We start from the raw sequence: 23,953 nt of genomic DNA, 5'->3' as shown, positions 1-23,953 counted from the left end.
CCGACCCCGCCGCCGAGCAGCGCCGCGGCCGCCCTCTCCCTGACTGACTCGGTGAAAATCATTGTTTGGCTCCGGCATTAACTACATTCCAGCGGGACGCAGCGCCCAGTCTCCTTCCTCGCATTCCTGCCCCACACAAAGGAGTCCCTGCCTCGCCGCGCCCCGCGCTCCGCTCGCCGCGCCGCAAAGCCCCTCCGGGCCGGCCGCCGCCTTCGCCCCCCGCCCGGGGGTGCGGGCCGGGCCGCGGCCCCGCCGCGGGGCGGCCGGCCGGGGGCGGCGGGGGCAGGGAGCCGCCGAGCGCAAATTCCTCCGCGCAGCGCGCCATTGACTGGACCGAGCAACTTATTTAAGGCTGGAAAGTGACACAGAGGCTCCTCGTCTCGGCTCGCCGCGGTCCGCCGGGCAGCCCGGCCGCACCAACCGACCGAGCGCTGCGGCGCGGGGATGCCGCCGAGGTGACTGCCGCCCCGCCTGCCCGCCGCCGAGCAGCCCTCCGCAGAAGGAGCAGCGTCCCGCCGCTGCCCCGCCAGGACCGCGTGAAGGAGCTTTCTTTTGGGCTGTGTTTTGGGGTGTTTTTGGGGGGCTTTTTTTTTTGTTGGATTTTTTTTTTTTTTCCTCTTTTCTCTGCTCTGGGCTGTGCTTTCGCAGAGAGTTCGCCGTCCCTCCCCCGGCCCGCTCCGCTGGGCTCCGGCCGAGCATGGAGAAGTACGAGGAGGACATGGCACTGAAGGCCACCAAGTTCATGGAGGATCTGTCCCTCTATGAGCCCTGCCCGGAGGGTCCGTACAGCCGGGGCGGCCGCCGGGACCTGGCGCTGCACCCCGACCTGGAGGAAACCAAGCGGGTCATCGCCGCCCACATGACGGCGGAGCAGCGGGGCCGGAAGATGAACGGCACCGCCGCGCCGCCGCCGCCCGCCGAAGCCTTCCCCGCCGCCGCCCCCTGCGGCAAAGCCGCCCCGCTCCGCGCCAACGGCCGCGCCGCCGCCGAGCCGCCGCCGGCCGCCGGGCCACCGTGCTGCGAGGAGGGGCTGTGCACCCGCTCCGAGGTGGCGCTGCCCTGCTACAGCGGCTTCGCCGACAAGGGCAAGCGCTACTCGGCCGAGGGCTACCGCTACGCCGCCGGCAGCGCCTACGAGGGCGGCTACGTGGCCAAGGGCGGCGGGCGGGCGCCCGGCGGCCCGGACGGCAAGTACGGCGCGGCCAGCCCGCGGGCCAGCCTGGCCGCCTCCTCTCCGGGCCCCGGCGCCGAGCACGGCAAGTTCTCCAGCCCGCGCTCCAGCCTGGGCGGCGCGGCCGCGCTGCCCTACGAGAAGTTCTCCAGCCCTCGCTCCAGCCTGGTGGTGCCCGGCCAGGAGAAGTACGGCAGCCCCCGCGCCAGCTTGGTGCAGTACGACGGCGCCGCCCTCAGCCCCCGCTCCAGCTACGCCAGCACGGCCAGCGACACCAGCAAGCACTCCAGCCCCCGCGCCAGCCTCACCAGCTACGACGGCGGCGGCAGCAAGCCCAGCAGCAACCGCACCAGCGGCATCAGCATGGGCTACGACCAGCGCCACGCCAGCCCCCGCTCCAGCACCGCCAGCCAGTACTCCTGCACCACCAGCCCCCGCTCCAGCTACTCGGACTGCCGGTACGGCCTGCCGGGCAGCGCCGAGCCGGAGGGGACGGGCGGCGCCGGGCTCGCCCTGGCCAGCCCCCGCTCCAGCCTCTGCGGCCCCGAGGGCCGCGGCGCGGCGGGTGCCGCCGTGGTCAGCCCCCGCTCCAGCATCTCCAGCCAGAGTTCGCGGAGCTCCCGCGGCTCTATGAGCGCCTACCCCGAGCTGCAGCTGCCCTCGCCCCGCTCCTCCCTGCTGGGGCCCGGCCTGCAGGAGGACGGCGCCGCGCCCGAGCTGGGGGACGTCTACCACAAGATCCATGCCCAGTCCCCGCCGCGGCACGACCAGCAGCAGCACCCGGCCGCCGCCCCCGAGGCCGTGGCACCCTTCGCCTACAGCCCGACCAAAGGCTCCGCTTCGGCTCCCAAATTCAAGCTCCCCTACCAGGTGACGCCGTGCCGGGAGAGCGGCCCCAGCCAGGCGGAGAGGCGGCTGGAGGCGCTGACGCTGGAGCTGGAGAAGGAGCTGGAGATGCACATGAAGAAGGAATACTTCGGTGAGTGAGCTGAGGGGGCGGGTGGCCGGCGTGCGGGGCCTGCCCGCAGCCCGGCGGGTTTGGCTGTGGAGGAGCCGAGTGTGTGATTCCTCGGGGCTGCTCAGAACCAGGTGCCTGCTCAGGTCCCGCATTGCCACAGACGCTGTTGGTCTAACTGGTGTCAGAAGTGCTTAGCACCATAGCTCATTCCTCGTGTTTGATCTCCGTCCCTTCTCTTCCTTGAGCGGTTTGCCGGGACGTGTGGCGCTTTGCCTTCCAGGTGCGGGTGGGAGACGTGTCTGAGGGGGTGAAGCCGCCTGTGCTGGCGGGGCTTACAGTGGCTCTCGTTTGCCTCCTTCCCTCTTGGACTGCTGAAGCTTCACGGGTAACCTCCAGCATCCCTGAGGCTGTGGCATTTATGATAGCGCTTCTAGGCCATCTGTGATTAACTTCGGTGGACAATGAGTGTGGCTGGTCAAGCAATGTTTAGTGCCTCGTTCAATAAAATCTCTGTGCTAGTTCAGAGTGCCTGTGGGGGCCCGGCATTGTTTCTGCCCCTGAGGCCTGGCAGGGCCTGCTCAGCACAGAGGGCTGCCTGGGGTCGGTGTCATCCCTGAGGCGGGAGGGGAGTTTGGGGGAGAGGAGAACCCTCTGTCCCTGCTGAGGCTAAATCAGCCTGTTGGTCACCTTATGAATTTTTACTGCTTCTTCATAGAACAACAAAAACTTCTTGAAGTGAGTGAACACATTTTGTAGTCGCACTGGTTAGGATTAAGCTCCCCTGTCTTACTTTGTACTGGATGGAAAAGGCCAAAATGCCTTTGAAAGATGATCCTGGAGCGTGCAAATACTGCCCTGTTTCTCCTGCACTGGGGACTGCAAATGAGCCAGGTGGCTGTGGGACTTGGGCAGCCCTTGGGAGCAGTTTGCCTGCTGCCTGAATTGAGGGGTGAGGGCTCTTGCTTTGGGGCGTAAGAGCTCCTGGCAGATGAGGGAGAAAAAGGCTCTGAAGATGAGGAGCCGGGCCCCATCCGTGGCTGTTGAGAGGTCAGCTATCTCTGTGCCTTTGTGTGGTGCCTGGGTGCGGGGAGAGTCTCCCTGGCAGTGCGTGGTTTCTGACCAACACCAGTGTGCTGAGGATGGAGACACGCATTACCTCGGTCACCAATTCAAACATGAGGATTCAGGCTGCTTTTGTCCCATCCTTAAGGTGCTGTTCATGGAAGGAGTTTCAGGGCTCCTTGCAAGTGCCTGTGAGATGCTTGTGGTGAGACAAACCTGGGCCGATCAGTGGAGGTAGCGAAGTGAGCTGTACTGTCCCCTACTAGGAAAACCTCTCTGTGAACTGCTGTGGCATAGTTTCTACAAGCTCTTGTGCCCAGACAAAGAAAGCTGAATGCAGTCCTTACTGCCTCCCTCTGCACCATGTGGGGCTGATAAAGCTGATGGTCATCCACTGCATCTTTTGCAGGGTCTGGCAGCTGGCGTGGTAATCACCAGCTGAGTGATTCCAGCTGAGGACTGATGAGTATCTGCAGAAGCTGGATGAGAGGGCTTGTTAACACACTAGCTGCAGGAGATGTTACCTTCAAAATTTCTGTGGTATACAGTAGGAGATTGAGAAATAAGATGTATTCAGTGTAAGTTACACAAGTTACATAACAAGTTATAACTGTCTTGAGCCTCTTGAGGTGTTTCCAGTGGCCAGGGAAGCTGGGTATGTGATCAGACTCCAGTAGCAGCCCTGGGGAATCTGTTGAAACTGGGTTTTTCTTGGAAGAATTTGCTTGTTTTGAGTGTCACTACTTGCAGGTATATTCTGTAGTAACGTGTTGCAGCATGCCCTAAGCCTCAGCAGATCTGTCCTATCAGCAGTAAGCTTGTGCTTTTGTGCCTAGAGAGTGTCTCTCAGCTGCTCTGTAAGGTTTTTGTTGTAGTAGCACAAAGACGTGCTGATGTGACTTGCACTCCAGAAGCAGCTGAAACCCAGAAAATTAGGGTGCTTTGAAAAAGGAAGTTGATTTATGTGAATTGTTGAGGTTTTGATAAATCCTGGTGAGCTTGATACCGCGTTTCTGGTTCTGATCACCCATGGAGGTGAATGTTGAGCTTCAACTGAGCAAGTGTGTGAGGGGTTGGCAGGGCTGATTGCAGGCTGATGGGTTGGGTAAGGAGAGTGAGAACAGGATGCGGAGAAGTCTGCTGTTTAGTTCGACTTACCTGAGAGAATCTTAATGTTAATGAAGTGAAGCAAGGAGAAATGCATTGATTTCCATAGCAGCTCACATGTACTACAGCTGAAGTCTTTGCTTATGTGTTCGCTCCCTTAGTGCTGGTGTCTGGCACACTCGGAAGGCGGTCGTGGGTCTTCTGTGATGCCTACGGAGAACAGAATTGTTGAGCCAATAGTCTAACAAGATAGAAGGAACGGAGGAGATGGTTTAATGCTCCTTAATTAGATGAGCTCAATTGTCTAGTCAGTAAAAGCTTACATGAGGACACTGGTAACTTTACTGGTTTCTGTGCCTGTCCCTATCCTGTCTGTGTTTCCCCTGTGTTCCCCCTCTGTGTCCATGTGTCATGTCCATCGCCCCCCCTTTTCCCACTGAAGAAAAGAAAAATTTGAAAAATTGAACAGTGTGTTATTTTGAAACTGAGGCCAAGGGACTAACTGGTCCTGTTTGGAGGAGGGTCAACTCTACCCTGCCTTCATTCTGTTTGTGGGTCAGTTTGTCCGGATGTTCCCCTAGCTTTGCTCATGCTGGCAGTCCATGGCTGCTCTCACACTTCACTACTCTGCTTCAGTAGGAACTTGTAGTCTAGGACAGGAACTTGTAGTCTAGGACAGATAAATACATGATGGAGGATGTGTGCAGGGTCTGAGTATCGGAGAGGTTTCAGGGGAGCCAAGCAATGTGTAACTTGGCAAGTTTCAAGGACTGACAGGCATCTCTGCCCATGCTGGTGTGAACAGCCCTGAGCAGCACATTGCTGGGAGCTTTGCTTTACTGCCTCACCTTCTCCATCCTCCCCATCTGGCAGGCTTCAGTGCATCTGTAGAGAGAAGGAAAACACTCTTCTGCAGTTGGTTTCATCTGACTGAAGATGACAGTGCCGCAAAAGGAGCGCTCTGCATCTTCCCTACTCCCAGCTGCACAGCTGAGAGGTAGCACTCTGCCACTTCCAAGTGCTCCCACCAGCACGTTGCAGCCACATGCACTTGCTGATCTTACAGAAAACGAAGCCTGCAGAGAAGGAGGGGGAGAGGGAGGGTTGTTTCAGGCTGGACTGGTGAGCTGCTCCGATTCATCCTTGTTGATGAGGTGGCTGGAGCTGGCCCAAAGGAGAGGGTGCAGGCAGCGGGCTGTGGGAGGCCGAGACTCTCCCTTTGGCAGCAGCCTGCAGTTGGATTGGGTAAAGCTGCTCAGACTTCATTCCCCTGTAGCTGCTTCCTGTGCAACCCCTGCCCAAACTGCTTCACCCTTAACCCTCCGAGAGACCCCTGTATGTCCACTGTCAAGGTACTAAGTTTAGTATATGTGCTCGGTTTAGTGGAAGATGCTGAGAAGAGAGATAATAAAAAACAGTATTTTCTTAACTCACTTTTGTAACTGTTCTCAGCTGAACATTCTTATGTGATGAGGTGAATTGTCAAAAGTGGTGTTTCAGGGATGTTTTAAATTGAATGTGCATCCTGAGGTGTCAACAGGACATTTGTGGTGTTGGAAAGTCATCAGCTCAGGTGCTGTCTTAAATTCTATTCACTTTTCAGAATTCTTCAGTCTGTCTAGGTGTTGAAAAAGACAGTTTAAGGCAAAAATGGGATTTTGGCATGTCCATCCAAGTCAAAGCAGTCCTTATGGGACTGACTGCAAACCCACAGCTTGTCATCTACCAGGCAGGGAAATGTTATTGTATTGAACAGTCATGCTGATGTGGCTGCTACTTTTGAACAAGACCTCTCTGTATGCCCCGTGGCTCCGCTGTTGCATTGTCAGAAATGGAAGGAGAGTTGATGGAGGGGCGCAGGCAGCAATCGTGTCCTCCCGGCAGCCCTGCTGTGGTGCAGCCGTCGCCCGGCAAAGGCTGTCTGCTCATCTTGGTCAGGGTGGTGGGAGCCAGCATAAGAAGCAACTTAGTTGTCTCACTGTCTTGAACTAAAGAGGACACAGAAGAGGCACTGTGAGACTAGGGAGGTGGGGGGAGTGCGGGTGGTTTCCTCCCTGTGCAGAGTCTAGAGAGAGGCAATCGAGTTTGCAGTCCTGCTGTTGTCCTTCGACACACCTGTGCTGTGCCCTCTGTGAATGTGATTTTCCTGATCTTGGCATGTGGAGTGTCTTCCCCACCCCTTGCTGCCACCTCACCCTGTTATCTCTTGCATCTGATATGTAGAATACAGCAAGTTCATACCACATGTGGTACTCATCAGGGAGAAACAACAAGTCCTGTCACAGTGAGCTGTCACCTTTCTTGTTTGGTACAGGCACCTTTGTCTGACCCTTTATCACCCTGAGGGAAATGGCCTCTCTCTCAGTAACCTGTGGGATGTTTTACCAAGTGAAGCTGGGGTCGGTTGATGTCTCAGAATGAGACATAAAGTCTGGATTATGTTAATGACTGTAGTCATCTGTCCAGCAAAAGAGCCTAGAAAGCAGACTTGACTTCTTAGAGCTCCTGGATCTTTCCAGAAAGCCACCCAGTAGTACTGGCACTCATTTTTTTGGAGCATCACCAAGAAATGCTGCTGATAACATCCTGTTGAAAAGCCTTTGGCCAGGTAGGTAGGTGAAGGGAAGCAATAGATCCCTAGTCCCATCTGGGCCCTTTCTGCCCTTCATGCGCATAGTCATCCATGCAAATCTGTTTCTTTGCATTAAGAAAACCTGCTGGTGTTGCAGGATTGGCTTTTGGGCCCTACCATGTGCTTGTGAGTTCAGAGTTGTCTGTTCCTGTTTCCTTGTGTGTGCAGGTTGATGTGACAGAAGGGTGTATATACAGGCAGGATCAAAATTAAGATAAGTGGTAAGTCCCTAGAAGCTGCATTGCTTAAAAGATGAATTTTGAAGATCTGAATGAAAGTTAGATGAGCTTGCAGTTAGTGACTAGAACGCTTGACATATTTGCAAAAATGTTGTTTTCTGTTTTATGATTTCCTGAAGCTTGCTTTGTGAAATGCTAGATATTTCCTATTTCCATCAAAATAGAGGTAATGGTTGAGACATACTGGTTTTCTAAATAAGCAAAGATGTATTGTCTAGGAATTATTTCATATCTTACTTCATTATTTCATATTTATCTGATCCTAGAAGAAAATCCACTTAACTTTTTGATAAGCAGTTGAAATCCTTCAGCTTTTGCAGTTGAGACTGTCTGTGAAAAACGATTTATTTTCTACTGGACTTGAGCCTCTAAGAGGCAAACATCTAAATAGAAATGAACTTAGATGGTGTGGTCTCCTGAAGTGTTCAAACAGGTCATGTACTTAAGAGTTGGGTTTTGCTAATCTCCCAGTTACAGCTGGAAAATCTATTGCTGAAAGTGATTGGAGAGTGGTCAGGCTTTTTTTAGCTAAAGTGCAAGAAAGCACTCAAAAATGGGATCAGACAAGGGAAGTCTGTGTTCACTGGGGAAAGTACAAGAGGAGCTGCACTGGGAGATGCTGGGGTATGTATGAATTGGCAGCATCCCAGTGGCTTGCAGCTACTGGGAGCCTGCCCTCCTGTCACTGACCCTGGCTGGTGACAACAGGCAGTGCAGGCTGTGGGTGCCTGGGTGCCGGAGAGGAGAGGGGAAGGGAGTGAATTGATGGGCTGAATGAGTCAAGAAAATAATGGTAGAGAGTGATAGGGAAAGCCTGGAGCTGGAGGGTCATCCAAAGGGAGGAAGGAGTAGGAAGGTGTGGGGGGGGAATACAGAAGGAATTCGAGACAGTGAAGAGGTTGCAAAAAATAAGTGCAATAACAAGTCAACAGTTGGAGAAAAAAAGTCGTCTTTTGGCTGTGGTGTGAAATGTTCTATGAAGGAAGTAGGAGTGGTCCTAGATGACTTCTTGCAGACCCCATGCACGTGCTTGTGAGTCTCCCCAAAGTGAGAAAGTGTTAAACCATGTCATATATAAAAATGGGAAGGGAGACATGGAATATAAGTGTGTCTGTATTTTATTACTTGATGCATGTAACATGTACAATAAATGTTAAATCTGAGCAACTATAACTTGCACAGGAGCATGTGTTAACGAGTGGGGACAACTGCTTTCTCACCTTCAGTTGCAGGAAACTTGACTATGAAGGGGGTTATTATTTGATGGTGAATGGTTTTTGCTTGTTTTTGCTGTTTGTGCTTTTACTTTTGGGTTCTCTCTACATTGTTACAAAACCACTGTGTGCAGAGGGGGATGGTGACTTCGAAGAACTGCCATGTGTTTTATTAGGGCTACCACAGGTGAGGTTTCTGATACAGAGGGTTAGATGTATAATACAGAGTTGGCATAGGCACATGCACTGCTGTGGTATAGTAACTCCTGGTTTAATTGTTACCTTTTTCTGCTGACTTATTGTTTGGGAAATGTAGCCATGTGTGTAACCCTGTGAACATGGTACCTGGTTGCTTTCGAGCGGCGGTGATGCAGCGGTGTGCCAAGGGGGAGGGAAGGGACGAGCCTCCCAGCTCTATGGGTCTGAAGTCAAGGGGATTGTTTACATGCAACGTGCGTGCAGAGAAGGAAGCTTCTTTTTTCCTCTTTCAAATGGGCCGTATCCTTGTGAAAAGGATACTGGTTTGCAAAGGTTGAGTGGAGCCCATGTTGCAGTTTGCTTTCATGTGGAGCGTGCTGTGCCCCTGTGGTTGCAGAGCCACAGGGCTGCTCCGTGTAATGTTGAGCAATTCATTAGATGTGCTCGCTTTTTAGGGCTCTGTCATAAGTTCCAAGACAGGCCTATGTTGTGTTCCTTGAGTAAGAGGCTCTCGAATCCCCAGAAGTAACATTAGGCTTTTAAATACACCCTTCACCCTGTTCCTACCCCAAAAAAATGCCACAATCAGGTATGCCTTTTTTAGCGGGTCAGGGAGACATCCTAAGCAAGATTCAAAGTAATAAATTGTTAATCTAGCAGAGTTTAACTTGTATTGGCAGCTGTTTAACTAGCTTTTGTGCCTGATCCTCCACAAAGATTTGTGAGTGTGAATATCCCAATTTGATTTTAAATCATGCACTGGAAATTTGTACATGGTGGCATGTGAATTGGGAATAAATCGTTTAATAGATTCTGTGGCCACTGTAGTTTTCAGAATGGACGTGTGACCCTGATGTGAAAGAACAGGTAACTGTTGTTACATGATTGAAGTTGATGCTTCTTACTAGAAAATATCTCTCAAGCTGTATAATTTTTACATTTTAAATGTGTAAACGGTGCAACTTGGTGTGTTCCCACTGATGGCTTGGTGGCAGCAGCAACGATGCAAGTCTAGGCTGAAATTCTTAATATCCATGGTTAATAAATTCAGATTTAAATGTCTGTTACAGCCGTATGTATACTGGATGTTGAGAACCTTCTCAAAGCAAGAGAATTTGCCAAATACTAAAATTACTAAAAAAAAAAAATCTGACAAAAGTAATTTTCAGATGTTTGAAAGGCTTGTTCATCGATGGAAAGAAAATAAAACCTCAGCAATAAGCCAAACACTATTACTAAAACCAAAATGTTTTTGCAGGAATTTAGTAAGCTCTGGGCTTGGCCTCCTACCTGCCTCGTCTGACCCAAAAGCTGTCTCAGGACAGTGCCTCGCAGCACGCTGGCAGTGACGGGCTGGGGTTCTCAGCGGCGCTGGAGGGGTGTCTGCTTTGTCCCAGACCCAGCTCGGGCACTAGCAGAGGATGGAATCCTGCAGTGCTGGCTGGCGATGGCTGCCGGGTGCTCGGGCAGCTGTCCTTGTTGGGGTGAAGGTGTCGGGATCCTGTGGGGACCCTGCTCCCCCCGTCCCCCGCCCCACTGGTGGGTGAGGGGGTACAGCCATTCCCATGGTGCCTCAAAGTCTGTGCCTTGAGATGTGCACGTAGTTGTGTCCAAAATAATTTCTTATTCTGTGACTGGAGAAACTAAGTGTCACTTGGAGTATAATGTAGTGTTTGATTTTTATGCCTGTCCTGGACTAAGTGCCTCCTTTCTGACAGGGCTGGGAATGTATGATATAAAGCAAAACTGAAGCAGCAAAAAGGAAGCAATGCAGGAATGTGCATGGTGCCTGCAAGTTTTATTATGAGCTTCAAAAGGCTCGTGTTGGAGGGCTGCATTCAACTGCCTGAAAGGTTCAAGTCCTGACAGGATGGATGTACCTGGGGCTGTGATGTGGCATCTCTTGGAGATGTTCCAGGGGTGTGATGGCTCCTGAGGCTGGCAGCAGGATTCCTGTTGGCTTGTTTGGGAGCAAGATGAGCCTTCAGCCCTTAACAAAATTAGCAATGTGCTAATGATCAACCAATAAATGTCAGTGTTTGGCTGGATTTTTATGTGGTTTTTCACTGTGCCTGTGTGGATGCTGTCTCGGGAGGTGGATTTTGTCCCTTTTTTTCTACATTGGAGCAGATACTTCTGCTGTGTGATATGTGTTATCTCTGTTAACCTCACTGTGTTGTTTTAACTCCCTATCAGGACAGTCTTGTTTGTTACTGTGACATGAGACAGTGGAGCATAAGAAAACAGCCAAGCAAATCATGTATCTCTTGCAGCTGGAGTATTTCACATTGACTGAAACTTCATTCCTTGGTTTTTGGAGCAGTTTTACTAAATCTCTAATGTCACATTTATGTGTTCCAGCAAACTTTTAAGAAAAGGCTGATGACTCATGAAGGAAAAAAAAACCAGCACCCCAGAGCCCACTCATTTAATGCTCAGCTGAGAACTACTGTACATATAAAACACGTAAGAGCTTCCACAGGGGGACTCAGCTAGGGGTAAGGATTTATTGCTAGTGACACCTATTCCCAAATTTGAGATGCTGGAAAAGTTCCTTTCGGCAGGTTTTGCGTGAAAAGCCATAGGCAGTTGGGTTTAAACCTCTGTGTTCCTGGGGTTGTGGTGCGTGTGCCCTGGCAAGTGCAGCTCAGCCGTCGTCTCGCCCAGCGTGGCAGCGAGCCCTGACCCTCCCTGCTGCTGAGAGAAGGGGTCAACAGTGGCAGCTAGTGCGACTTGGAAGAAGGGGTGTGCTGGGCTGATTTGTGCTGCCCATTGGGGTTGGGCTGGCATGGGGGCTGGAGATGGGTGCCGCACGCTGCCTGCATGCATAGAGTTTCCCCTGCGATGTGTTTTTGGGAGCTGAGGTACCTAACGGAGAATTGAGTTCCTCCAAGTGCCAGGGATGAGAAGTGAAATGACTCTGAAGAGGGATGTGACTGGGTTAGAAAGACAACACAAATACTTCAGGCTAGATTTGCAGGAGATTGTTAATTCTAAAGTCTTTAACTGCAGGCAGCAGCACTGAAATGCATCTAGCTTGCTGTGGGGGTTAGTGTGTGTTTTTGTGAATGTTGGGAGAAGTGTAGGGAAGGCAGTGTGCAAATGTGAAGAATATTAATACCATATTGTCATGAAATAGTCTGAGAGTGGATCAAATGGATAATGAAGAGGCATTTAATAGGTTATAAAAGGTCATGTCTGAGTACATACCATTGCTTTTTTTAAGAATTTTGCTGAACAAGGCTCATTTCAGTTCAGAACATCTTTATAGTTTTTTGTAAGAAGTAGACAGCTATTGTGGAAGAACTGCTGTGGACTCTCAAGTGTTTTCCTGGCCATCCAAACACTTAATTGGTGAACTGTTTCACTTGCAACACCACAGAACTTCTGCAAAGTGAAAACAAGATGTTTTCTCTCTTTTAATGTGACCGCTTGAAAAAAAATTAGAAAATTTTCAAGTTAAAGAGAAATGAAAAGCCATTCCTAAATGGATTTTGACAGTTGTGCATATTTAGATGCTCTGGCTCGCTTGGATCATGTTTCCTGTGGCCTCTCCCAGGCATGGGAAATAGCCTTTTGTTCTGGAGGTCATTGCATAAACCTTTCTCCTGTGCTGCAAGCTCATCCCCAAGTGTATGCAGTGCAGGGAACAGGGATCCCATGAGTAAAGCTCCTGGGCTGGAAGGTAGATGGTTCTGCAGCCCTTCCTCCATCATCCTCGGCCTTACCTCTGTGCTGGCAGTCCCAGCCTGTGGGGTTTTGGGGAGCACCAGGTAAGGCCAGTCCTGAACACAGGCTCCTGGTTGGGTCAGTGTGGTGTTGAACTTGAAGCACAGGGCAGGCAACTGTTTGTGGATGTCTCAAATATAAATGTGAGTCATCTGAGTTTAGTTTTTGTGCATGGGCTCTGCATGTGCAAAACTAGCATCCATGCATGGCGTAGTTGATTGGAAACCTTTTTTAGAAAGGGATATTTAAGAAGGTAGGGAGAAGTATGATTGTTTTTTACTGTAATAAATCAAGTGCCAACCAGACTGAATGGAGACAACTGAGGTCTCTGCTGCTGTGGCTTGATTCCGTTTTCCTGGCCTTGTGGATATGACATTGCCTTCAGTAGCATCAGTGTAGGATCTTGGTTTTGCGTTCTCTTTGTTCCTGGTGCGAAATCCCTGTTAGATCCATTTGCTTGGGCCAGATGTTGAATAAAATATGATGTTTATGGAAAACAGTCACTGGGGAAATGGTTCTGAGCAAGGTGATGGTGAATAGGCTTTGCCTCTTTTCCGTGGTTTCCTCTGCTCAAAAAAGTGTGCTAACCCGTCCGTGTGCTGCTGCCTGCTGCCTTGCCTGTTCTTCTCATTGACATGATACAGCAGGATTAGATCCATGGTCTCTGGACTGTCTCACCTGTCACTCTTCTTTCTACCTCTGTGTAACTAAGCTAGTTCAAAGAGAATGTTGATTTTTGATTTTGTTTAAAAAAACAAACAAACAAGGTAGAAGAAGATACTGGAGCCCAGCATCATCTGAGACAAACCAACTGTTTATACCAGGCAGTGGAAAGAACTGTCATGAGTAAAATGTTGGATCTCTCTGTTTCTCTCTGTGTTGTGGCAGTTGCCATGCTGTTAACCTTGAGCATCCCAATTCTCAGGTGTAGATGGGGGAAACAGGTAATTCCTCAGGGAACAAGGCAGAAGTTTTGATGAATGGCTGATAACTGTTGCAGCTCTTTTTTTGCCAAGCAGTTATGTGAAAATTCTCTGCAATTGGTGGGTTGCCCATTTTTAATCAAAGCCATGTTTCGCAGATCTAAACACTCAATAGAAAACAGAGCTGCACAACAATCAAGTGCGTTAGAGTCCAGATTTTGAGCTGGTTTGAGAAATAAGCATGTAATTTTCTGAAGCGTAGGTCAGTAGCTGGTCGTCTTAGAAAGTGTGCTGGCTTGTTATACCTGTTCTGGCTAGAGCAGGGCTGAGCCTCTGCGGTGCAGCCCTGTGAAGCAGCAGTGGTTCACAGAAAGCCATGCACTTGCTCCGGTGGAAAACCCTACAACTGGGGTGCAGACCTCAGTGCCCTAACTCAGAAAAAACCCTTAAGATGGGTCAAAATAAAATCCATACAAGGTATTAACTGAGGAAATTTTTATTTAGAAAACAGATCACTTCTCTGATAAATCCAGACCTCCCTCATTCATGGCAACCCTGTTCAGGTCACAGGGGCATGTTTGACTTGTTTCTGACAGCTCGGAGTCATCTCGAGTTGTTTTTATTACACCACAGAGGTAAGGGAATAAGTAGATTCACATCTGTGTTTTGCCCTTGCTGTTTCTCTGCCTGGCCTGCCCATCCACCTCTGTACCTCCCAGGATGTATCCACTGTGGAGCTGTCAGGTATATGGCTGCTTTGTGCTTTGGCTGTAAAAAACAATGTGCTGTTTGCTTGCAAACTTGGTATCTTGACAGATAGACACCAATTTCCTGCAAATTATGATGTAAATAACAAAGAGCAGGTAGAGTTGGTGGTGTAAAATAGGGCTATAATGCTCTGTTAAGTCCTGCTGACCTCCTTCAGCTTGTACAAAGCCAGCTGTGAACACAGAGTTCCCAAGTAGCTCTGCTTGCTGGCAGGAGAAGGGTTTATGGAAGACTTGTGTGAATCCTAGGAAAGCTCCTCATTGCAGAAGCTGAGATCCCATCATCTCAGGGCACTGAAATGTCAGTGTGAAGAGACTAGATCCAGAAACTGAACCTGACTTTATGTGTGTGATTAGGGCGAGGTGGGGTAGAGATTGTGTCTAGAAGTGGATCTTCCATACTCTGTTTTTTTTGCTCCTTGTCATCTTCTGCCCAGAAGAGAAGTCACTTAAATGTATCAAGACCTAAACCTGGAGAGGGTGTAGAGAGCAGAGGAACAGGTATGGAGATAGGTGATACATGTGACACGCATTGCCTCTCGTCTGCAGGAGGTTATAGAGAGCCTTCTGATACTCTGTGTGCTGTGAATGGAGTGCTTGGGGGTTCTGGATACTGATGCCACTTCTTTTCTTGGTTGCCCCTTTTTGGAGCAAAATAATAGGACCTGCTCATCTATACTTAATGTTTTTTCCTGAAATTTTGGTGTCCATCAGGTGTTGTCTCAGATGCTGTTTTACAGACAATTAGAAAAAACCTTGCTGTTTTGCTTGGCCTGGAAGGAGAATCTCCCAGTCTTATTTCTGTATGTTAGTTTTGAGGGAGACATTCCTGTGCAAGGTTGGCGAGAGCGGCTCTGCTGGGAGGTGTTGCCCGGTCTTGGAGAGGGCTTCCTGGCAGCTGCACAAGCAACACCTGCAAAGCAGGTCACAGCCCAATTCAGAGAGGAGAAAAATTAAATCCATAGCAGGTTTGGGCTTGGAGCTTTGAACACAGCGCAAGGCAAGGTTTGCATCTTGCTGTAGTTTCAATTCACTTCCAAATCCCACCTTGCCCTAGAGCTTCAGAGAGCCCTTGTGCTGTGGGGTGAAAGGACTCAGGAGTGCCAGACCATGCTCTTAAAACCAAAAAATCTTCCTGACCTATTAGGAAAAGGGGAAAAGAGAAAGGGTAGACTGGGTTAGGCTGAAACAGCCTTGCATGCTTACTCTTTTTGGGAAAAGGCTTTCTCAGCCCATGTTCCACACCTGGGAGGGTTTCAGGCTAGTGAAGAATCAGCCCAGAAAGAGGTGATCCCCAGAGGCTGACTTGCATTTATTCACAAAGAAAATACTTTGAAGATACTCCAAGTGCAGACTTGCAAATCAGCTTTCTGGTGTGCCAAGTGTGTGAAGCTCTGCCTTTCCCTGCTGCCACCTCTGCTCCCCACCTTGCAGGGGCTTCACCAGGCTTCCCCGGGAGAGACAGGAGTGATGATGGGCAGGAGAGGGGAGCAGTGTGGACCCATCTGGCTCTGACTGGACATCTCGTCTGGCTTTTGTCCAGCCAGTTTACTTCTGTAGCTTGTGAAAGAAAAAACAACAGAAAAAAAAAAACAACAACAAAAAAAAAAACCAACAGAAAAAAACCTCAAACCCAACAAACCACAAAACATGCTAGCTCCCAAGCTTAAGGCCAAATCTTGGACTCCTTTGCGGGCAGAACTTCCTTTGAAATTACTGGGTGTTTTGCTTGGTTAAAGACTGGCAGATTGGGAAACATGGTGTTAAGATGATTGCAAGGTCAGAGAAAGAGTGCACTGTGAGGTCTGGGGGAAGTACTTTCTTCCCTTTTTCTGACAAAGTACCCCATGACTAATGAGTATTGGCTTAGAGCTTTTTTGTTTTCAAATAGGTTGGTCTGCACAGTGGTGCCAGCATGGGGAATTTCTAACCCTGCTGTGCGGGTGGGATGACAAGCTGAGGGGCTGCCGAATGCCACTCTGCTTGGGTCAGAGGAGAGCTGGGGACTCCTGGACCCAACTGCCCTGCCCACTGGAGGTGCTCTGTGTTGTGCCTGGGGACTTCCAGCACGGAGCTGAATGCCACCCGTGGGAACCAGGGGTCAGCAATGGCTGCGCTGGTGGCGTGAGGGTAGGCCCTGGGCTGCTGCTGAGAGCACACGACCAGGCACAAACATCAGCCACACCTGAAGCCACAGACATCAGGTTAGCAAGTAATATAAGCATTTTTCCCTTTTTACATCCAAGTGTCTCTTCCTCCAACTCTCCCAGCCCATGTGGTTGGGTGAGAGCGATGTGCTCCAGCTGATCCCAGCAGTCAGAGTTCCTTTCTTCTGATCTTTTGGGTGGGGGTTGTCCCTCCCTTGACTCCTGTCCCCTCTCAACCTGCTAACACAATGCTTGTGCGGGCTGGTACAAAGACCGTGGCTTTTATGAGGAGGTAACTGCTCTGGTCCCTCAAGACTGCTACGAATTTTGCTGTGATATTTAAAGCAGAGAGGAAGAGGTGTGCAGCGGTGGGGTGGGGAGAATGGCTCTTCAGAGAGTGAGTCACGCTGGGAATGCCCACTGTGACTGGGTGGCTTACCAGCATGTGCATTTGGGGAGCTTTTAAATTAATGTTCCTAACCAGTGTGTGAAATGCAAGAGGGTTTTGATTCAAAAAGAAGGGGTATGCTGAGAGCACTGACAAATATGTTGCAGTATTTGCTTACATTTTTCAGAAATATGTTATTTCACCTTCATTATGAAGCTTGCACCTGTGCATTTCCCGCCCCAACTGTTTTCTAGGCTTTTGCCATATCAAGGCACTACTTGTTGGTCCAGAACTGCCAGCACCAGGTCTGAGCTAAAAGTGGCTATAAAACCACTTTATTATTTTTTTGAGCTGTTTTTATTTTGAGCACAGAACCAAATTATAGAGGCACTGCAGGGGAATATTAAGTTTTAAGTTTTATTTTGCTTATATATGTTCTCAGTTGTATTAGGACTGGAACCAAACTGCAGTGAGATTGATGGTAGTCTTCCCAAAGGACAAGAACTACACACCCAGGTGGCAATCATTTGTAAAAACATTTCTTTAAAGAGTAGACATTCCTGTTTAGAAGAAGCACCAGCAGCTGAGGCCTGGGTATGCTGCTGGTGCAGGCTCAGATCTGCACACATCATTTCCTCCTGTAACAGTCCTGTTCTGAAAAAAACTAGTTACCAGCCAGAAAAAGTATTCAGTAAGCCTGCAAACAAATTGTTGTTTGAATTTTTTGGACTATGTACCTTGCAGTTTCTCACCAAGCAGTTGACTTAAGAGAACAGAGTAAGTGTTTTCTTGGGGTCTAAATTAGAGTAAGACTGACTCCAAGGTCAAGTGTAACCATTTCATAAAAAATAGCTGTGTGGTTTTTTTTTATCCTGCAGCTCTGGGCCAGGGCACCAACTTCTAAGCCTGAAGGGGGGAAAAGGTGTGAGGTAAGGTGGTTCTGTGCAGACTGGAGTGTGGATCTGAACAGAGAACAGTCCACATGCTTAATCCTAAATAAGAATAAAAGATTTAAAGTTGTCTTCTCTCAGAGCTCCAGGATCAGGTCACCAAGAAACAATAGCAAGTATTGCAACGGGCAGTCCTGTACAGCGGAAGAAGAGGTTGGAGGCTGGGGGACACCCAGTATTTCAGATCTGAGCTGAAGGTCCTTCTGCTGTCAACACCTGCTTAAATGTAAACTACTTCAGCAGGTAAAGGACAGATACCTGCCAGGATCTAAACCTAGTACTATAGAGGAACACAGGGCTTTTTTCTAGGTAAGGTGTAAGTTGCTTGGCTAACTCTTAACATGGTATCACACATGTTTACAGCGTGTCTGTTGGTTGAAGGGAAGGTAGGGAAAAGGATACATGTTCCTGCTGGGTTTTCCCTGCCAGAGATTTGCATGAGCCATTCCTGTCAGCCTGACTCATTGACACCACTGGAAGATAAAAGCTAAGGCTCCCATCAGATGAAAACCAATGGCGAACAACCAGTTGTAGTGATCACTTAGTTTTTCTTGCTTTGCTTGAAGGGATGTCTTTATTTGCGGCTATGGTGGAAGACAACCAGAGAAGTTTTGTGACTGGTACTAGACTGAAACAGAATCTGTCTTAATTGAGGATAAACAATTATTCCTTCTTCAAAATGGACAAATAGCTCCTCTCTAGAAATGATAAAATCCTTTATTTCTCAAAGGCACTAGTGGGAGAAGCAAGGGATATGTAAGTACCAGCTCGGTACCAACTCTGTACTTCATTCTTAGCCTTACAGAGACAGCACAGTAGAAACACTCTTCATTGATTTAGTAAAAGCTACCCTTATTTCCATGGATATAATTGCAGAAGAGGCTAGATTCATCTAGAAACAAAGGCACTAGTAATTGAAAAAAAAAAAAAGGGACAAAAATAAAATTAATAAAAAAACCCAAAACAAACAAAAAAAAAAAAACCACCACCAGCAAAAAACAAAACAAAACAACAACAAAAAAACAAAACAAAACAAAACAAAAACAAAACAACAACAACAACAACAAAAAAAAAAACAACAACAAAAAAAACCAACCAAACAACAAATACACCAATTCTTTTCACTAGTTTTCAAAAGAGAAGGGTTGTGGGTTGTGGGTTGGTTTGTTTGTTTGTTTTTTAAAGGGAACACTTATGAACTTCTTAGTGGATACAGTGAAAGGAGAGATTCCAAAAGGGCTTTCCTGCAATTAAGGGAAGAGTTGCATGAGGTTGTGCTACAATGATTTAGCATGTGAGAAGGAAAATACCAACTGAGTGATTTACACACTGATCCTGAATGTTTTGATTAAAGGTCAGACTCAGAAATGCATTTATACTTATTTGGAAGTCTAAAGAGAATCATCCACTGGGGAGTTAAATCTCTAAGTAGAAGTTGAATGTGTAAATATTCACAGGTAGCTCTTTACTTACCCGTGTCATTTTGTTGTGAATTTAGTTAGGGAAAGATTTACTTGAAAACTGAAGTCTAGTCCCTACTAGTATGTACAACGGGGAGAGCATTCCTGCAGACTCTCCTGATTTTGGATATCACATATATAAATTCTGTACCTTACTTAAAGGAGTTATAAAGTAGCTAGGAAAAAGAGAAAAGTCATACAGGGAAGCTGGTTGATTTTTTGAGGATTGATGTCTCCAAGCTCAGGAACAGTTCATCTTGACATCCAGGAAGTCAAGCAAGAGTGGCAGGAGGCCTGCATGGATGAGCAGGGAGCTCCTAAGAAAGAAATGAGAAGGAAATGTATAATGTGTAAGAGGTGAAAGTAGGGACAGGTGACCTGGGAGGAATATAAAAACACTACCTAAGTATGCACAGTTGGAGTCAAGAGAGCCAAGGCTTACCTGGAGCTGAATCTGGTGAAAGATGTGAAAGTCAAGAAGTACTTCTGCAGAGGTATGGGCAAAACAACTACTAGGAAAAATGTAGAGCATGGGTACTGGGTTGGCCTTCAGTGATGAAAAGCTTGGTGAATAAGGGGAGAGCAGTGGATGATGTTGATCTCAGCTTTAGCAAAGCCTTTGATACTGTCACCCATAACATCCTTCTAGACAAACTGATGAAATACAGACTAAGTGGACTGTGAGATGGACTGAACTGCTGGACTCGGAGTTGTAGCCAGCAGGATGAGGTTCAGTTGGAGGCCAGTCGCTAGTGCTGCACCTCAGAAGTCAGTACTGGGGTCAGTACTGTTTTAACATCTTCACTGATGACCTGGAAGATGGGATAGAGTACACCTCTAATAAACTTGCAGATTGTACTGCACTGGGAGGAGAGGTTGGTAGTCTAGGTGGATGTGTTGTCATTCAGCAGGACCTTGACAGGCTGGAGAAATAGGCTAAGAACCACCTCATGAAGTTCAACAAAGGGAAATGCAGAGTCCTGCAGCTGGGGAGCAAAAACCTCGTACAGTGGCATGAGCTGGGGGTCCACTGGCTGGAAGGCAGCTCTGCGAAAAGGCCCTCTGAGCTCCTACTGGGCGTGAGCCAGCAGTGTGCCCTTGTGGCAGAAAAACCCAGCAGCATCTTCAGCTAGGGTTCAGGCCCAGCTCTCTTTGGACCATGGGAATACTGAAGCTGAATGTGTGCCCTGGATGTCCGTCTGGGAGCTGGGTGCCCACGTGCTCTGTCCATGCACTGCATATCCTCAACGTCTGGGCAGTTTGCCCGCAAGGGCTTTGAATAGGGGACCACAGGGCCTTGGAGGGTTGCAAGTGGGTTGTGTCAGCCTCTGGTGTGGGTAGGTCTTGGGTGGGAGAGGTGCCAGCTCGCACCCAGTTCCCAGATGGAAGGTCCCACTGCTGTGATGTGAGCCTGTGGGGCAGCTCAGGTATCATTCAGTCTTGCCAACAGCAGCCCCTCTGGAGCCCACTTCTCGGGTGGACCCTCTGAAACTTAAAAGGCCACAAAACACCTACCACACAGATTGCAATCAGATGTGAATTATATTTTATTACTTTTGTCACGATCCTAATCTGAACCATTGCTTTAGTAGTAGGGAAAATATTTACCACTGATGTTTCATGTAGGGTTTCCACCAGGCTTTAACAATTGATGAACAGACAGTGTAGTTAAGGTGGAAAGGGTTACCTCTCTTTATCACTCCTGTGTTTTGCCTGGTATTTTAATTAAAACCAGATAGGGGAAAATTTTTCACACTGTTTCTAATTTTTAGTGATCTCACCTGCTGTAGAATATTGACATCAAGACATAACACTGAAGGGATGATGTAAAGAGGAATGAATGCCCCTTTTAGCTGCTATGAATAGAGGCTTCTCATATCAGTTAAATGTTGACTTTATAATTACGAGAAGATTACGTGTTTCTGTTCTTTTTTAGCTGGTCCTCTAAGAGGTAAATTAACCAACATTTCACCACTTCATGTAACCTTTCAAAATGGAGTGGGGAGGTCTGGCTGATAAATTGCATAAGATCACATATATCTGGAGATATTTACTGTAACAAACAAAGTGGAAAATTACCTTCTTAACTGTTTGGTCTTTTCTATCTGCTCATCTTTTCCCTGGTTTTGCAGTTCTTGAGTTTTCTTTTTGCTGCCTCTAGAAAGATTTTTAATCAATAATTTTCCTGGAGGAGTTTGTTCCACAGCTATGCTTTAGTTGTCTTTTTGTAAGTGCTGCTAAAAATTTAGCCACAACTCCTTTGCTGTCTGACTGTAGGTGGTGGAGCTGATGAGTTACTCACTAAATAAGTGATGTCTGGGTGGTGGGGTGTCAGGAGTGGGAGGGAAGAGCATTTTGCCTCTTGTTCATCACATTGACTTGCGTCTGGTATCCAGCTCCACAAGAAACGGAGTCCATCTTCCAAAATACAGCTTAAAAAGAGGATGCCTTCCTGTCTTGGTGTGGAGACGGCGAGCAGGGTGGGTGTGGCAGTGTTAGTTCTGGGAACAGGCCTGCCGTGATGCGCGGTTGGGTCCCACAGAGCTGAGGGCTGGTTGGCAGCTCCTGGTGTCTGTTTTGTGAAGACCAGACTCATCGGGCACCAGTGCCAGCACTACACACAGTGATCGTTTTGAAAGATTGATCCTCTCTCCCCTCAAGCAAATAGCCTTTGACATTAGCCATTGAGGCTAAAGTAGATTTCTGTTTGCATCTCAGTGCCAAGCGCTATCGCAGGACACGTGCTCTTTAATAGGAGCAGCTTAGCATGCCGGTTGAGTGGTTGCAGGTTTCTCTGTAGAGGTTATGGGCCAGGTGTTTGGCTGCAGGTGCAGTGGGCAGGATGCAAAAGAACATATCATGCCAAACCCCCATTATAGTTGGGATTTGCTGTTTTTTGCCAGGTCCTTTCTGAGATAATGCACTGATCAGTGTCTTGTACATTTGGGGTTTTTTTTCTCTGTGCCCAGCTTTTACAGAGGAGCCAGGCACTTCTACGGTTGGTCTGTCTGTGAGAATATAAAAGGTGGGTGGCAAAAAATCCAAGTGCATTACTAAGCATGCAGTCTGCTAACTCTAAATGATGGTTTGTCACTATCTGGGGAACGGTGCATAACTGAGTGTGTAAGCAGAGTCAACACATACTCCTTAGTTGAGTAGTATGACCATTGCAGTTTCCCACTGTTTTCATCTAAGAAAACTAGCTCTACTTTTTTTTTTTTTTCTCTCTGATTTTCTGGCCTTTTACACCTACTTTGCTCCCGTGTTTTTGTCAAGATGAGCGAGACAGTTGGGGACAGAGCAGGGGAGAGGGATGGTCCTGAGTGTGATATTTGTGCGTTTCTGCATCATTCATCGATACTAATTGGATGTGGATCAAGTGCGTGTTCACGTTTCTGTTGAATTAGCCAGACAGGCCACATACCCCTCAGTTCACGCCAGCTGCTGGAGAGCAGACTGTTACCTGATCCAGGACTGACAATATCTGATCCAGCAAAAAGTCAAAGCAGTCCAAACAAATGATACCTGACCTAGCAGAAAACCTGCCAATATGAAGTTAACCATCAGTATTTCACACTGTGTGGCATCTTTTTATATGGTACTAAGAGCTGTAAAGCTGGATTTATTCAGTTATTGGAACATGGCCTCATCTACTGCAGTGCTGCTGTCTGTCGCAGTGGAAGGGTTGCTGCTGAGTGAGATGAGATCTGTGTGCTCTGATGGGTCTGAGTGGTGCTAGCTGGCCACAGCTGCCTTGGGGAGCATGTCAGTGAGGGTGAAAATGGAGCTCAGGTCCTTTCATGTTTATGCAAAGCGTAGAGTTATCCTCTTGTAAGAATCATTGCAGTCAGGAATCTGACTAAATCCTGGAACAACCACCACTTGTCTGCCTTAGGTCTTCAGTGGAGAGCAGCTGAACACATGGGACTGGCCAGGTCTGTAGAAGCCTCATTTTGCTGTGCAAGTTGGCAGCATATTGATTTTCTAATTTTTACTTTTTTTTTTTTTTTTTTTTTTGCCCCCCTAGTTGGATCCGTAGGAAGGAAATGAGCCTACATATATAGCATTTAGTGTTACTGGTTCCTGAAGGTGGAGGAGGCAAAATTAGAATATCCTGTTTACATGTCATTAGTGCTGTATTTGACCAGCTGTCCCAAGGGTTTTCGACTCACTAGGTCAGGACAGGCTTTTCTTATGGTCTGAGAGTCTTCCTATCCTACTGGAGTAGAGGAGTGCAGCTGACCTCCCTGGGCTGAGCCTTGCAGCTGCAGAGGAGACTGGGCTTTTCACTGTAGCCAAGGCAGGGAAAGTGAGGCTTGCCAGGTTAGGTGCTTTAAAGCTAAAATCTTTCATGAGCTGAAGGTGACCTATGGCAAATGACCTTCTGAAATTACTGTTCCTACAGGATACCCTTAACAGGAAGGTATATCCCTCCTTCCCATGTTCTCAAAGCATCCTTGTGTCATTTGACTTGCAGTGACTGAAAAAAAAACTGGTTCAGAGGGTTGAGGTGACAGAGGTTTCTAAGTCATTTCCATCTTTCCTTAAGCAAATAGTTCAGTCTTTAGAAATAGCTTCATATAATAACTACTTATATGCATGCTTTTGTTTAAGCAAACCTATTTATACTTCTGGGAATGGTAAAGAACTTTCATGTGGCAGGGGAGAACTAGTGAGCCCGTGTTGGTGGCACCTTTGTGGGGTGGGTGGTGGAAATGCGGGGCTGCTGTGGACGTGTAGTGCTTGGGTACTGCTTGTGGAAGGAGTTGCTGAATTTATAACCAAATGTGGTTACGTAATGCCATGCCTTTTCCAGACTGTCATGCTCCTTCTGGAAATAGACCGTTATCTAAGAAAATAGAAAAGTGCACCTGGAAACTTTTAGACTAGTCTCCTTGTTTAATCATGAACCTATTTTAAATATGTCAAGGAAGGCAGCTGTAATATATGACCTTTTTCTGCCATATATTAGTGATGACTCATACGTCCAATGGCAGGAGAATGTAAT

General features: G+C 48.1%; 1 protein-coding gene across 1 annotated transcript in view; it reads left to right on the top strand.

Annotated features, from left to right (window-relative positions):
• Nucleotides 1-279: 279 nt before the first annotated feature.
• LOC104357758 (WT1 interacting protein) overlaps nt 280-23,953 on the top strand; it is an 86,044-nt gene continuing 62,370 nt past the window's right edge. Inside the window, exon 1 of the mRNA XM_032987178.2 lies at nt 280-2,150. Within this exon, the coding sequence (XP_032843069.2) occupies nt 698-2,150 (1,453 nt within the window). The 5' untranslated portion in view covers nt 280-697. The remainder of the gene's footprint in view (nt 2,151-23,953) is intronic.

This window comes from Tyto alba, unplaced genomic scaffold (assembly GCF_018691265.1).
Source record: "Tyto alba isolate M040663 unplaced genomic scaffold, T.alba_DEE_v4.0 Super-Scaffold_26, whole genome shotgun sequence".
NCBI lineage: Eukaryota > Metazoa > Chordata > Aves > Strigiformes > Tytonidae > Tyto > Tyto alba.
The sequence above is the reverse complement of the archived record's forward strand: the minus strand, read 5'-3'. Positions and strand labels throughout refer to the sequence as shown.